This window comes from Mytilus edulis, chromosome 5 (assembly GCF_963676685.1).
Source record: "Mytilus edulis chromosome 5, xbMytEdul2.2, whole genome shotgun sequence".
Classification (NCBI taxonomy): Eukaryota; Metazoa; Mollusca; class Bivalvia; order Mytilida; family Mytilidae; genus Mytilus; species Mytilus edulis.
Window position 1 is genome coordinate 82,992,785 of NC_092348.1, and position 15,137 is coordinate 83,007,921.

The following is a 15,137-nucleotide window of genomic DNA, read 5'->3' on the forward strand; positions in this document are numbered from 1 at the left end:
ATATGTAATAGAATGACAGACAATACCATACGAGGTATGTAATAGAATGACAGACAATACCATACAAGATATGTAATAGAATGAAAGGCAATACCATAAGAGATATGTAATAGAATGACAGACAATACCATAAGAGATATGTAATAGAATGAAAGACAATACCATAAGAGATATGTAATAGAATGACAGACAATACCATAAGGGATATGTAATAGAAGATATGTAATAGAATGACAGACAATACCATAAGAGATATGTAATAGAATGAAAGACACTACCATAAGAGATATGTAATAGAATGACAGACAATACCATAAGAGATATGTAATAGAATGACAGACATGACAGACAATACCATAAGAGATATGTAATAGAATGACAGACAATACCATAAGAGATATGTAATAGAATGACAGACAATACCATAAGAGATATGTAATAGAATGACAGACAATACCATAAGAGATATGTAATAAAATGAAAGACAATACCATAAGAGATATGTAATAGAATGACAGACAAAACCATAAGAGATATGTAATAGAATGACAGACAATACCATAAGAGATATGTAATAGAATGACAGACAATACCATAAGAGATATGTAATAGAATGACAGACAATACCATAAGAGATATGTAATAGAATGACAGACAATACCATAAGAGATATGTAATAGAATGACAGACAATACCATAAGAGATATGTGATAGAATGAAAGGCAATACCATAAGAGATATGTAATAGAATGAAAGACAATACCATAAGAGATATGTAATAGAATGAAAGACAATGCCATACGAGATATGTAATAGAATGACAGACAATACCATAAGAGATATGTAATAGAATGACAGGCAATACCATAAGAGATATGTAATAGAATGACAGACAATACCATAAGAGATATGTAATAGAATGACAGGCAATACCATAAGAGATATGTAATAGAATGACAGGCAATACCATAAGAGATATGTACCGGTAATAGAATGAAAGACAATACCATGGCAGAAAAGTTTATAATAAGACAGACAACACCATGACATGTAATGCTTATAGAAAGATAAAGTTAAAGAATAATAAAACAATGTCAAACAAATTTTTTACTCGATGTAATAATTGTGAAAAGAGCTGATGAAAATGATTTTAAAAGTTACTGAATATTTTTATTTTATTATTCAAATAAGGCCGTTAGTATCTCGTTTGAATTATTTTACATTGTCATGTCGGGGCCTTTTATAGCTGACTATGCGGTATGGGCTTTGTTCATTGTTGAAGGCCGTACGGTGATGTCTGCGTCATTATATAAACGTGATGTTTGTCATTTTCATATATAAATACAAAGTTCAAATATTAATGCACTAAAAATTCTCCTTTTATAGACCTGTACATTACTATAGAATATAGAGAAATTTCCGTGGTGTAACGGAAATCAACATTCATAACACTTAAATAAAATGATGGCAATAGTTTCCTTATTCTCATATAATTTATGTACAAATGGAATTTAATCTGATTTATTGTCATCTTTATCTTTTAATGATCTTGTCGTCTTGTTACGGTAAGTTTGTCGTTAGTAACTAACACTTACTGTTAACAACGCTTTAGTTATTGTTGATGTCTTATTTCCAAACTTAATCCTGAATTTCTAAGGTATAGAAATAAACAAGTACTGGTTTTGATGTCCAATCGTGGTGCATATTTGGCTTTGACACTCTATACATTTTTTTGGTGGAATTTGATTTTAAAACTTTCGATTTCAAGCTCAAGAAATAACGATTAAGTTTCGTTATTGGAATAGGCATGCCATATCTGTCACTGGACGTTATATTAACGTGATTGCTAATGAGACAATTATCAACCCTTGACCACCAGCAGGATATGATGAATGTCTACCTTCATATCAATAAGGACCAGCAAGCAGTCTCTGACAAAGAATCATGTATATCAATTGAAACAACAAGCGCACCCAAATCGCTTAGTAATGTATAAAAGGCTCCAAAATGAATAATGTCATACAATTCAAACGAGAAAACTAACGACTAGAATTATGAGCAAAAACAGCGACAAACGTCAAGCACTGAATTACAGGCTCCTGACTTGGTATAGACACATACAGGATGTGGCGCCAAACCCTTCCACTAACCTGATACATTGGTGTTACAGTACAACAACAGAACAAATAATAAACATCAGTTGATTGGGATTTATTCATCAAATCGATACAAAGCAGACAGACATCTAACAAAAACACAGATCGATCAAAAGCTTATAGGATAAAACAAATCTTAACAAAAACACAAAAGGCACAAACAACTGAAGTTAACTGAAAGCTAGGTCGAAGCCAATGCAAACAAATAAGACATGATTGAGTATGGCTCATATTTGTTAATAAATTACCAATAAAAACGTTAATCATATTATTTCTTTAGGTGAACTAACACTGAAAACACCACTTGGCAAATTCGCTGTCGTAGGGAGGAAATATTCCATTGGATGTGAATTCGATAATACTTCAACAAGTTTTGTATTGATAAAAGACGATATCGTACAGGTTGAGGTAGAAAGAAGAACTTGTAGTGAGACTCATTCTGTTAACTACCTGATACAATGTAACGATTCAGGTGACTTCACTGTTACCATTCAGGCAAAGGATGTAACCCAAAACATGGAAAATACAACGTGGCAGTGTTCTGATAATATTTTACAAAGTCCTCCTTTTCCACTCCGTGTGTACAGTGAGTAATTTTCTGTAGTTTTTATTTATCGAAAAAACTAAAAACATGACAAAAATAGTTTAATTACTTCATTCTCTGAACTCTTTCCATTGCTATCCACTTATATAGATGTGTGTTTATTACATGTAATAAATGACTTCCTGTTATAAATTTAATACTCAAAAATGTACAATTACAAATCGCATTAAAAAAAAAAATATTAAAATATAGGTATAAAAAACGTTAAAAATTGAATAAGAATGTATAGTCATGTGTTATTGGACTTACGGTTGGTTAAAGTAAAACTATAACACGAGGTTTGAATTATGCATCTTGGTCAAATATGAACAAGGTAAATACGTAAGGATGTAAATTAAAATGATAATAGTAATTACATGTAAAGGTGTAAATAAGTTAACAATGTATGTTTTCATACTTGAGATAACACTTCACTGACAAATATCAACTTTTGAAACAACAAACAACATGAAAAGTCACTTTATACGTCATGGCATGTTCCGTCAATATCTTAATTAAGGATTTAGGGGGTGCTAACAGAAACTTAACCGGGTGAACACAAAAAAAAATTCATAATATTTTGATAAGAAACTGATTTTCAACTCCATAGAATAATAACTAATAATAATTACAGCTCCTCCTACCAGTGGACCTATAACAGAAATAAAAGGTGGTAATAGACCTTTTAAATTTGGTGATGTGGTAACACATATTTGTACAGTAATCGGAGGATATCCCAGACCGAAACTAACCTGGAGCTGTTTGAATCGTATCGCTTCGAGGAAAGAATATTATGACGACAAAACAAGAAGAAACATACTTGAAATACAAATTAATATTTCAAAGAACGTCCACGTCTATAACTGTACATGCTTTGCTGGACACGAAACATGGAGTGGACAAATGGACAAAATATCAATACCTGTGCTCATCCAAAGTAAGTCATTTAAAAGCAAACGACACAGTCTTTTAAACGAAAATGAAGTAATTAAGTTCCACAATAGATGATAGTTATATGAATGAAATAACGATGCGCACTTCCACTACCCCATCCCCCCAAAAAACTCAAATCAATTTTATTTTTACCGCTTTTATATATTTATAGATTCCAGATTGCTTTTCAAACAAACATTCCCATCGAAGGGCGTCAGTCCTGAGATTAGATGTTGTCGAGAAACATTCTTTAGTTTTAAAGACTATAATATTGCTAATCTGCTTATCGCTATTTTGTCTATGTCGTCGTTTATGTTTTCATTGACAGCTGCACGTGCAACCTTAATTTCTAATGATAATTTTCCATCTCAAGCGACTACCATGATATTTAAATGTATCACCATAAAGATTATAGGAAAGGTGCACCAGAAGCGATAATGCATAGTTTGTGCATTTTTCATTTGATCTTTTTTTGTGATAATTTTACATATCATGCTACTCGCTTGAGATGGAAAATTATCGCTCAAAACTAAGGAGGTACGTTGCGTTGCAAATGAAATTGACAGGAAATTGACACCGTCGTCAAAGATAAAATAGTGATAAATAGATAAAATTGGTCATCTCAAATCGATTGCTTGAGAAAATCAATCGCGTTGAGATGATCAACGATAATCTATAAAGATAGGAGATATGGTCAAATGATACTTAGACATATAACATAAACAATTTATTCATGACTATAATGTGAATTCCGTTGTTATTGTTTTATAGCTGCCCCAATCGTTGGCCTAAACAACAGAAATATGTATACAGCAGGTCATGGCATGCCCGTTACCATTACAATAGACTACTACGCATACCCCGGAAACACGTCTGCAATTCTGCATAAAAAAGATTACACTACTATTGAAAATATAACTAAAACAATGTATGTAGAGGGAAATGTAGATTTCACCGCTAACGGACAAACGTATCACTATGAAGGGGAATCATGTTATTGGACACTTGGAATTTTCAACGAGACAGAATATGGACCTTATAAGATAATGCTTATGAATGATAGAGGGGTTACACATTTCGACTTTAACATAACATCTAGAGGTAAATATACATAAAAACTGTATCGACACTTATCTATACAGAAATTAGAAGATGTGGTATGATTGCCAAAGAACCAAACCTGAGCCCATAATGACGTACAAAATGTCACCGTATATATAGCTTTCAACAATGTCATACATACTAGTACTTAAAGTAAAGTTATTTATACAATACCACGACATCATGAAAATATGTAAAACAATTCAAAAGAGAGAGCGAACGGTCTTATTTGCACAAAAAAATAACAAATCAAAAACAAAAATAATAGGCAGCAACCAACAATTACCACTGATTTACAGGATTCTTAGTTTTAACCGATTACTTTCGTATTGGTTGTAGGGCCACCATCAGAACCGTACAATGTAAGTATCAGAGATATAACGAGTTATGGATTTACAGCCACATTTTCTCCTGGTTACAGTGGTGGACATGAACAAACATTCTGTATCAGTCATTGGCCTTCAAATGATCACACACGAAAGAGAACTGTAAAGTCAAAGAAAGAACCCTTCAAAGTTGATAACATGTTTTCATCGACGGAATACCAATTTATATTGTATGCCGAAAACAAAATTGGGAGAAGTTTAGACTCTCAGAAAGACCCTTTGACGATACGGACGACAATAGGAGAAGCTAGGGATGGTATATAATTACTTAAATTATGAACATTTTGGTTAAAAACAATTACATGCATCGGAATGGTATGTTATTTTCACAAATGCATAGTGGTTTTTCTCTCTGATAGACGGCCTCTGTAGTCCTAATATTGAAAACGCGAAACAATCTGACAAATAAAACTAGACATTAAACTGGGTAAAAAGTATTAAGCTCATTATTGATGCCGTTTTTTTAAATCTCTGTAACGTACATACAAATGCCATTGTCAATTAAAGGTTGCCGTTGAACAGATCAGGGAAAAGTGAATAAAGGAACACAACCGAGAGGCGAAAAAGACCAAAGGGACAATGTAACTCATAAGTTAAAACCCATGGTAAAAAACGAGAAACGACCAAAAGAAAAACAGCAGTATACAAACATAATACCGAAAACTAAATAATTGAGCATCACGATCCCCAACAAAAAACCGGGAGTGTCTCAGGTGCTCCGGAAGGGTGATATCCTGCTTCAATCATTCATTTAAGACAAACATCCGTAGCCAGCTACAGACTATTTGTTTTAAAATGTTCTTCCTTTTTGTAAAATTTAAGCGGCAACAAAAATAGTAATTAAAAGATGCTTGAGTAAAAGAATAGAGGTTAATCGGAAATAGAAAGATTTAAGTCAATATCAAGTGACTACAAGAAAGAGATGAAAAATATAAGAAACAAATAAAGAGACGAATATAAGTTAAACATAGTTTGTCATTTCTTTTTGTTATGCTAGATAAGTGTAATTCTATCAATGAGAAGGTATATCAATTACATACTATCTTAATTTTACTACGCTAGGAAGCCATAAGCTGATCCATATTGTTTATTTTGTTGCCCCTATGTGTTTACTGCTGATACTGACTGCTTTCATAACAGCGATTGTTTTCTGTTATAAACAAAAATCCTTTACACCAGGTAAGCAATAACTTAGTAGTTTAACTTGGAACTTTCCAGTCTTATTATAGCATCATCAACAAACATAATTCATTTTCACTGAACTTTTATTATTCTAGTTTTAACAACATTACTATTTAATTTAATTAAAATAATTTTTAGCACTATAATAATTAGAACAGCGATAACAATAAAAATGGCACCACCATTGATAGCAATAATAATGGTACCAACATTGATAGCAAATTAGCAATAATAATGGTACAAAATTGAAAACAACACGATTAATAATTTCTTGCGTTCGAAGCACTTTAATGGATTTACCTTCATCAGGAACGCTCAAAGCCAAACATTTGAAATCCGAAGATGTACAAGTACCTAAACCGTTGAAGAGCTATATGTAAAAATACCTAAAATAAAAAGCCGAATCCATCTAAAGCCAACTTTGCCTGAGGGAGTTGAAAACTTAGTTTCTTAATAATTTCTAAATTTGTAAACGGACAATTTTAGTAAAGTTTGTTTAATCATGTCAGTACCGAAATACTGAGCTGATGATACCCTCGGAACTGATAGTGCACCAGGTGAGGTATCGACCCAGCGATGTATAAAATTGAAAACAACACGTTTAATAATTTCTTGCGTCCGAAGCGCTTTTCTGGATTTACCTTCATCAGGAACGCTCAAAGCCAAACATTTGAAATCCGAAGATGTTCAAGTACCGAAACCGTTGAAGAGCTATATGTCAAAAATACCTTAAATAAAAAGCCAAATTCATCTAAAGACAACTTTGCCTGAGGGAGTTGGAACCTTAGTTTCTTAATAATTTCTAAAATAAAAAGCCAAATTCATCTAAAGCCAACTTTGCCTGAGGGAGTTGAAACCTTAGTTTCTTAATAATTTCTAAAATAAAAAGTCAAATTCATCTAAAGCCAACTTTGCCTGAGGGAGTTGAAACCTGAGTTTCTTAATAATTTCTAAATTTGTAACCGGTCAATTTTAGTAAAGTTTGTTAAATCATGTCACTACCAAAATACTGACTACTGAGCTGATGATACCCTCGGGGACTGATAGTCCACAGGCAGAGCTATCGACCCAGCGATGTATAAAACTGAAAACAACACGTTAAACAAATTCTTGCGTCCGAATCGCTTTTCTGGATTTACCTTCATCAGGAACTATCAAAGCCAAACATTTGAAATCCGAAGATGTACAACTACCGAAACCGTTGAAGAGCTATATGTTAAAAATACCTAAAATAAATAGCCAAATTCATCTAAAGCCAACTTTGCCTGATCGAGTTGAAACCTTAGTTTCTTAATAATTTTTAAAGTGAACGGACAATTTTAGTAAAGTTTGTTAAATCATGTCAGTACCGAAATACTGAGCTGATGATACCCTCGGAACTGATAGTGCACCAGGTGAGGTATCGACCCAGCGATGTATAAAATTGAAAACAACACGTTTAATAATTTCTTGCGTCCGAAGCGCTTTTCTGGATTTATCTTCATCAGGAACGCTCAAAGCCAAACATCTGAAATCCGAAGATGTATAAGTACCGAAACCGTTGAAGAGCTATATGTCAAAAAAATACCTAAAATAAATAGCTAAATTCATCCAAAGCCAACTTTGCCTGAGGGAGTTGAATACATTGATAGCAAATTAGTAATAATAATGGTACCAACATTGAAAGCAAATTAGCAAAAATAATGGTACCAACATTGAAAGCAAATTAGCAATAATAATGGTACCAACATTGATAACAATAATAATCGTACAAACATTGATAGAAAGTTAGCAATGATAATGGTAACAACATTGAAAGCAAATTAGCGATGATAATAGTAACAACATTGAAAGCAAATTAGCAATGATAATGGTACCAACATAGATTGAATATTTGCTGTATATTAGCAAGTGTTGAAGTCATCACGTAAAACTTACACCAATCTAACTTGGATGGCTTTCATCGTATATGTCTGTCTCGAATAAACTTATCATAGATAATAGTACTAAAACTGTTCAAAAAATATTATCGTATCTGTGTTTTTCAATACATACCACAGGTGTCACGCAACAGGTGGTGATTGGAAACCCTTCCAGATCACTGGAAATTATTGAAATTTTATTTCTGTGAAGTGTTTTTTTTTTTATTAACTTTCCTGATTATCTATGTTTCCTTTTACCATGAAGTCCTCTGTCGTTCTCCTACCACTGATATCGACTCCCGTCTGATATATTCTTGTAAGTAAATGAATGATAAACCTCAAATATACTATAGTTCCGCAGATACACATGCATTAATTATAATTATTACTAGTTAAGCCCTAAAATATTCAAATTGGATTTGAATAAATGAACGTTGCAACTAAAACTGTTGAAGAGAGTGAATACATCAACCGTTTTAGTAAGAAAATATGTCGTTGTACTGCTTGACTAAAGTTGGTCGTAAAAATGGCATGTGAAGCAAAAATTAGAATGGAATGCTATACCATTTGGACCTTCATTGAATTTAAAATACATTTCACATGAATAAACAGTAAATAAATATACTAAAACATTGACAGAAGTACCTCCATACATACCTCCAAGAGCAACACTTAATACAGACCGAGCAGTATACACTGACAGAGCCGTGTTTAGGAGAAGCCAAGGTCTACCTGATTCTGTAACAGTGGATAGAATGACTTCAAGGTGCAAAAGAATCAGACGAGGCAAGTATAGAAATCATTGACCTAGGAGATGTTTAATAACAAAACAAACAAAAAATCACAAAAATACTGAACTACGAGAAAAAGTTGAAACGGAAAGTCCCTAATCTAATGGCAAAATCAAAATTTCAAACAAATCAAAGAATGGATAACAAGTGTCATATTCCTGACTTGGTACAAGCATTTTCTTGTACAGGCATGTAGAAAATGGTAGATTGAAACGTGTTGATAGCTAGCTTAACCTTTCACTTGTATGACAGTAGCATCAAATTCCATTATATTGACAACGATGCGTTAACAAAACAAAGACATAATTAAAGGAATGATCTGATACGATCGCACATACTTCAGCCACAATAACCATTAAGTTTACTTTATATCTTAATTGGCTTCTATTGAGAACCATGTTTTATTGTATCGGTTAGAATTAAGCTGCTAGTATTTAAAATCATAATCTATTTTTTCAGTTGGTAGCTCGTGTAATTTTTTTAGTTTAAAAATAGACACTTGTATTGAGTATTTTGTTTCCAAATAATGTTTTTAGAAATAAGTATACAACATATACAAAACAATACTAGTAAATAAAAATAAAGTAAACAACTTTTGGATAAAGTCTTACAGTCACCAAAACCTTTACGACTGTTGTGAAGGGAGAAGGAGGCCAGGGCAACATTATTCTGCCTGTGAATAACAACGTACACATCAAGATACGGGTAAAGGAACTAATTTCAAAGACGAACATAAAATATCTCAATTGATAAGAAAGATATGTCTAGGGAGACATTTTGTTTGTTTGTCTGATATTAAAAATATACTGTAAATGATATACCACGATATAGCCTTTTTGTGCGCATGCGGCGATAAGCAAACACCAATCAATCAATCAATCAATCAATCAATCAATCAATCAATATATTGCACCTCACGTTTTATTTTCTTCTTTGTCAGTTCAACCTTATTTCGTCACATTTACATGTATGTTATGAACAAATTGATGCAATTACATTTTTGTTAAATTTGATTTTTCTATATTCCTTTACAGCAATCAAAGTACCACCAATACTTGCTGTATTTAGAAAATCCAGATATCTACCCGACTGCAACGTCATTTCAGATGTTCACGAGGCTATTTCAAGAAGCACTAGTAACATTCCAAACGGTAGGCACAGTTTAAGAATTCTAATCTTTTCAGAACATATGTGCAAAATTAAAAGGGCATGAAAAAGGCACTAAGGTTAAGGCTTACTAATTAGACAATAGAAACAGTACATTCTAGTATGGTTATACAAAGGATGAGGAAATTCCACATGCATATTGCCGTTTTTCCCCCCCGAGGCAATAATGGCATAGCATAATGTCAATATTTGTATACTGGTTAGGTTTTGGACACTCTTCAAATGTACACAAATGAAACAACTTCTGATTTGGCACATACATTTTCGGTTTCATTTTTGTGAAATGAACAAGAATTAAGAACGCCAAACTTTCGATTGTTGAACAGGCATTGCAGTTCCAACTGTGAAGTTGGGAGTCTTTGTTATATGCAGTGTATTTCGGTATCCAAGCGAACGAGGTTGTTTGCATACATTCTACAGTACCAATTTGATTATATATATCTCAGCACGAATAGACAAAAAGGCTTTGTAAAAGTTAGAATTGAATCCCAAAGACAATGCATGCCATGTATGATAGAAGTCAATATGAAACTTTGAGATATTTGTTTGTTACAGGTAACGGTCAGACAAATAGTCGGGCATCGAATGAACAACAAAATGTTCGTCAGTCTGCAGCCACCTTTGTGAGTTCATTGTCACATTTAGTCTACTCATATTTAACACTGAGTGATAAAAAAGAAACTACGGTCAAGAGACTTCCGTTTAAACAAATAGTTTTACTTTTATTATTCATCCCTTATCATTATTTATTTTGTATTTACGTTGTATCATAGATCAAATTTATTCGTTCACTGTATGTTCATCTGTGTTACTACGTCTTTTGATTGAGTTAAGCTATTTCAATTGCTATTTTATAGTATGTATTTCTATGTTGTGATGTTACACTATTGTTTCAGATAAGGGTGAATGTTTGGTACCATTAAAACGTTTAAACCCGCTGCAATTATTTGCACCTGGCCGAAGTCAAGAATCTGATGTTGAGTAGTTGTCGTTTGTTAATGTGGTTCATAAGTGTTTCTCGTTTCTTGTTTTTTTTATATAGATTAAACCGTTGGTTTTCCCGTTTGAATGTTTTTACACTAGTAATTTTTTTGGGGCCCGTTTGGTGTGAGCCAAGGCTCCGTGTTGAAGACCGTACTTTGACCTATAATGGTTTACTTTTATAAATTGTGACTAAAAAGAGATCATCAAGATCTGCGACCAAAATTATCAGATAAAAAGTATAACCAATTGAATTAAAATTAACTTAACAAAACCATAACTTCGGTCTTTCTCTCGAAATGCACTATGTAATTAGTATTCATCTTTGAATGAGCGATATGCATGCTGTATTTTCTAGCACTGTTTTAGTAACTTATATAAAACACAAACCCTTCGCAAATAATAATTAAACATTTTAATTTGAAATTATGTTCTCAGACTAACTGTTGCGATATTGTTTCATTAGCCCAGAGAGTTGAACTATCCTCATATTGAAATACGGCACCAAGGACCCAGGACTTCGCCAGCCTTGCGCAGACAAAGGACAAATTACAGTCAAATTTACTTCAATGACCGTGTAAGTTTTATCTGTATCTCCTGATAAAGTGTTTTTAAACAATTTAACAAAATGTATAAAATTTACAAATTCCATTTTTTTGTGAAGAAAATGTTGAATTTCATATTTTGTAAAGAAAACGTCGAATTTCATATTTTGTGAAGGAAATGTCGAATTTCATATTTTGTGAAGGAAATGTCGAATATCATATTTTGTAAAGAAAATGTCGAATTTATATTAAGTTAATAATAATTTGCGATTATAAAAGTCAATAACCTGCCTCGTAGTCTGTCCTAGTTCTGTTCATGCGCATAATTGCAACAGGTGTCTAACCTTCTCATTATTGTGTATAACTGTGTGGTGTAAATATCATATTTATATTCTGTACACATGGTACATTAATTGTGTTATGCGTGCAATAAGCCCTAATAAATTAATAGTATTTTGTATTTGTTTATTCGTATAAGTATTGCAGCAACATATTTATTTGATGTAAAATTCCCTTTGTAAATTGGAAAATCAACTGTTGTTATTTATGTATTATTGTCATTTTGTTTATTTTCTTTGGTTACGTCTTCTGACACCAGACTCGGATTTCTCTTGAACTGAATTTTAATGTGCGTATTGTTATGCGTTTACTTTTCTACATTGGTTAGAGGTAAAGGGGGAGGGTTGAGATCTCACAAACATGTTTAACCCCGCCGCATTTTTGCGCCTGTCCCAAGTCAGGAGCCTCTGGCCTTTGTTAGTCTTGTATTATTTTAATTTTAGTTTCTTGTGTACAATTTGGAAATTAGTATGGCGTTCATTATCACTGGACTAGTATATATTTGTTTAGGGGCCAGCTGAAGGACGCCTCCGGGTGCGGGAATTTCTCGCTACATTGAAGACCTGTTGATGACCCTCTGCTGTTGTTTTTTATTTGGTCGGGTTGTTGTCTCTTTGACACATTCCCCATTTCCATTCTCAATTTTATGACTGTTGATCGCTATATATTAGAACGATCATGATAAAATTTCTTTTTACAGGAAAAACACAGCATTTTTCGCATGCGTATGAAATACTGATATTTTGTTTATTGACAAAGCCTAAACATCTAATTCAAATCAATTTGAACAAGTTAAAACCTTGTACTGAAGTAAGCCCAGCACTTCTTATTAAATTACTAGTATTTATATATAGCATATTATATTTATTATGAAGGCTATCCGTGAAAATTGAACTCCAATAGTCATTTATTATAGTAAATGCAAATAAAATTGATTTTAACACTAAATTTTAAAAAGTAAAAACTGTTTATAGATTTATAATCCCAGAATAAGAATGAAATGGAGGTATTTGTTATGCCCCATTTATGGGCAATATGTTTTCTGGTCTGTGCGTCCGTTCGTTCATTTCTTCGTCCGTACGTCAGTCCGTCCGTTCGTCCGTCCGTTCGCCCGTCCGTTCGTCCGTCTGTCCCGTTCAGGTTAAAGATTTTGGTCGAGGTAGTTTTTGTTGAAGTTGAAGTCTAATCAACTTGAAACTTAGTACACATATTACCTATGATATGATCTTTCTAATTGTAATGCCAAATTAGAGTTTTTATCCCATTAAAAAATATGTAACGAGTTTTATATCATCAACAGGTTTCAGCTGTACCAGAAAGTAATGACGTGGAAGAAGACGGACAAAGCGGTAATTATGGACAGATATTTTTCCAAGCGGCGACATTACCCCCACGTGCAGCGAAGTGATCTCCGAAGCAGCTCAACTGAATAAAGAGCAGCCAAATGGTGGATTGTTTTAACTTGATATTTGTATAAAGCTAAATGTTCCTCCAATAACACAGACCACACAGTTTTGCAATATATACAGATTTAACTTCATGTACCATACTTATAAATTATAACTTAATCATTTTATTGAAGTATATATATTTATAAATGCCTATGATAATGTGCAATCTACGCCCTTTGAGAATTCATTGTTTAAATATTTCACAAGTTTCTCTTAACCGATTTTCAAATGCGCCACAAAAGCAATCATATTTCAATGCAAAGCGGCCTTTTCAAAATTTCGAGTTACAATCTATGATTTATGGTTGTTAAGACCAATTATTATTTGTGTAATATTTAAATCTAAGCTGTTTTTGTCTTTATATTGCTTGATCATTATGATAAACTTAAAATGGTTGTTTTGGTTGCTGTTTGTAATAATTGTTTTCATGTATTGTTTGACACAAATCTAGCCGTTTGCCTTTTCGTTTGAATTGTTTCAGATTTGTCACATGGGGGTCCTTTAATAAATAAAAGGTTACTTGCAACCACTCAGTCAAAGGCGTGAATATTTAAAATCTAAATAGTCTGTTTTAGATTTAAAAAAAAAAGTGTGAGAAACACTTGTGGGTGTTATATACACCATTTTTCCTACTCTGAAACCAGAGGTGTGCCTTTCAAAGGCAGGATATTCATACAAGACAAGACAATAGCTGACTTGACGGCATTGCGTTTTATTAATTGTTGAAGGCCATGCGGTTACATATACATAGTTGCTTTATACATGTATGTCATTTGAACTCTGGTTGAGACTTTTATAATTTTCAAGCAAACCACATCACCTTATATTAACATAAAATGCAGGATTTTTTTTATCCTGTCAAATTCTTCTCTTTTTGCGCTTATTATATGTATAGGTTAAGGCACATGCATAGGATTATTTGTATATACTGAATACGCTCAGTATAAATATATTCATCTTGCATGTGTGGATTTCATGTTCTTTGTTGTTGTTTTAGAATGTTCTCATGTTTAATATTATTTAGAGTGACTGAGTTTATCCTAGCAACTTCTTTCTCATTCTCAAATACAATGTTAATAATATAATACAGATTCTATTTAGTTGTATGCTCAAAACGAGTAATATTAAAAATAAAAAAATCTCCTCAAATATTGCGGTACTATTGAAATCTATCCTCGGGAAATGTATAAATCACAAGACGTTGTCGAGAAACTGAACTCGGTAAAGAATCCTTCCGCCTGTATCGCAGGCAATATTCAATCGATCTATATAAAAAAGAAGATGTGGTATGATTGCCAATGAGACAACTATCAACAAAAGACCAAATTTTTAAAATGACACAGACATTAACAACTATAGGTCACCTTACGGCCTTCAACAATGAGCAAAGCCCATACCCCACAGTCAGCTATAAAAGGCCCCGATATGTAAAACATAAAGTTTGTGTTCAATAAACCTATAAGTAGAGATATACCAGTCACGCAGATCATGTTCATAGGTGAAGAAGAGAGGCGAGAGATACCAAACGGATATTCGATCCACATAATAGAAAGTACAATGATGTATTTTTAGTTTATTCTATTTTTAGATCATGTTATTACTACGCATATGGGCACTATTG

The 15,137-nt window shown here is 32.8% G+C and overlaps 1 protein-coding gene across 2 annotated transcripts; it reads left to right on the plus strand.

Annotated features, from left to right (window-relative positions):
• The first annotated feature begins 1,392 nt into the window (after window positions 1–1,392).
• Window positions 1,393–14,665, plus strand: LOC139524629 (uncharacterized). Of its 2 annotated transcripts, XM_071319578.1 has the most exons (12): window positions 1,393–1,565; window positions 2,437–2,742; window positions 3,374–3,676; window positions 4,444–4,773; window positions 5,113–5,415; window positions 6,222–6,338; window positions 8,882–9,028; window positions 10,068–10,184; window positions 10,756–10,823; window positions 11,648–11,758; window positions 13,366–14,031; window positions 14,208–14,665. In XM_071319578.1, exons 1-11 carry the CDS (start codon window positions 1,505–1,507, stop codon window positions 13,471–13,473), a joined length of 1,971 nt encoding a protein of 656 aa, XP_071175679.1. In that variant the 5' UTR covers window positions 1,393–1,504; the 3' UTR covers window positions 13,474–14,031; window positions 14,208–14,665. The 2 variants fall into 2 exon arrangements, with proteins under 2 accessions (XP_071175679.1, XP_071175680.1); XM_071319579.1 differs by lacking the exon at window positions 4,444–4,773 and having other exon boundaries at window positions 1,437–1,565; window positions 14,208–14,612.
• Window positions 14,666–15,137: the final 472 nt, after the last annotated feature.

Bases quoted from the DNA above. Each gene is read 5' to 3' on its own strand.
- LOC139524629 (XM_071319578.1), top strand. From the start codon at position 1,505: ATGGAATTTAATCTGATTTATTGTCATCTTTATCTTTTAATGATCTTG. The intron at 1,566-2,436 runs GTAAGTTTGTCG...TTATTTCTTTAG, and splicing joins GATCTTGTCGTCTTGTTACG to GTGAACTAACACTGAAAACA. The intron at 9,029-10,067 runs GCAAGTATAGAA...ATTCCTTTACAG, and splicing joins GTGCAAAAGAATCAGACGAG to CAATCAAAGTACCACCAATA.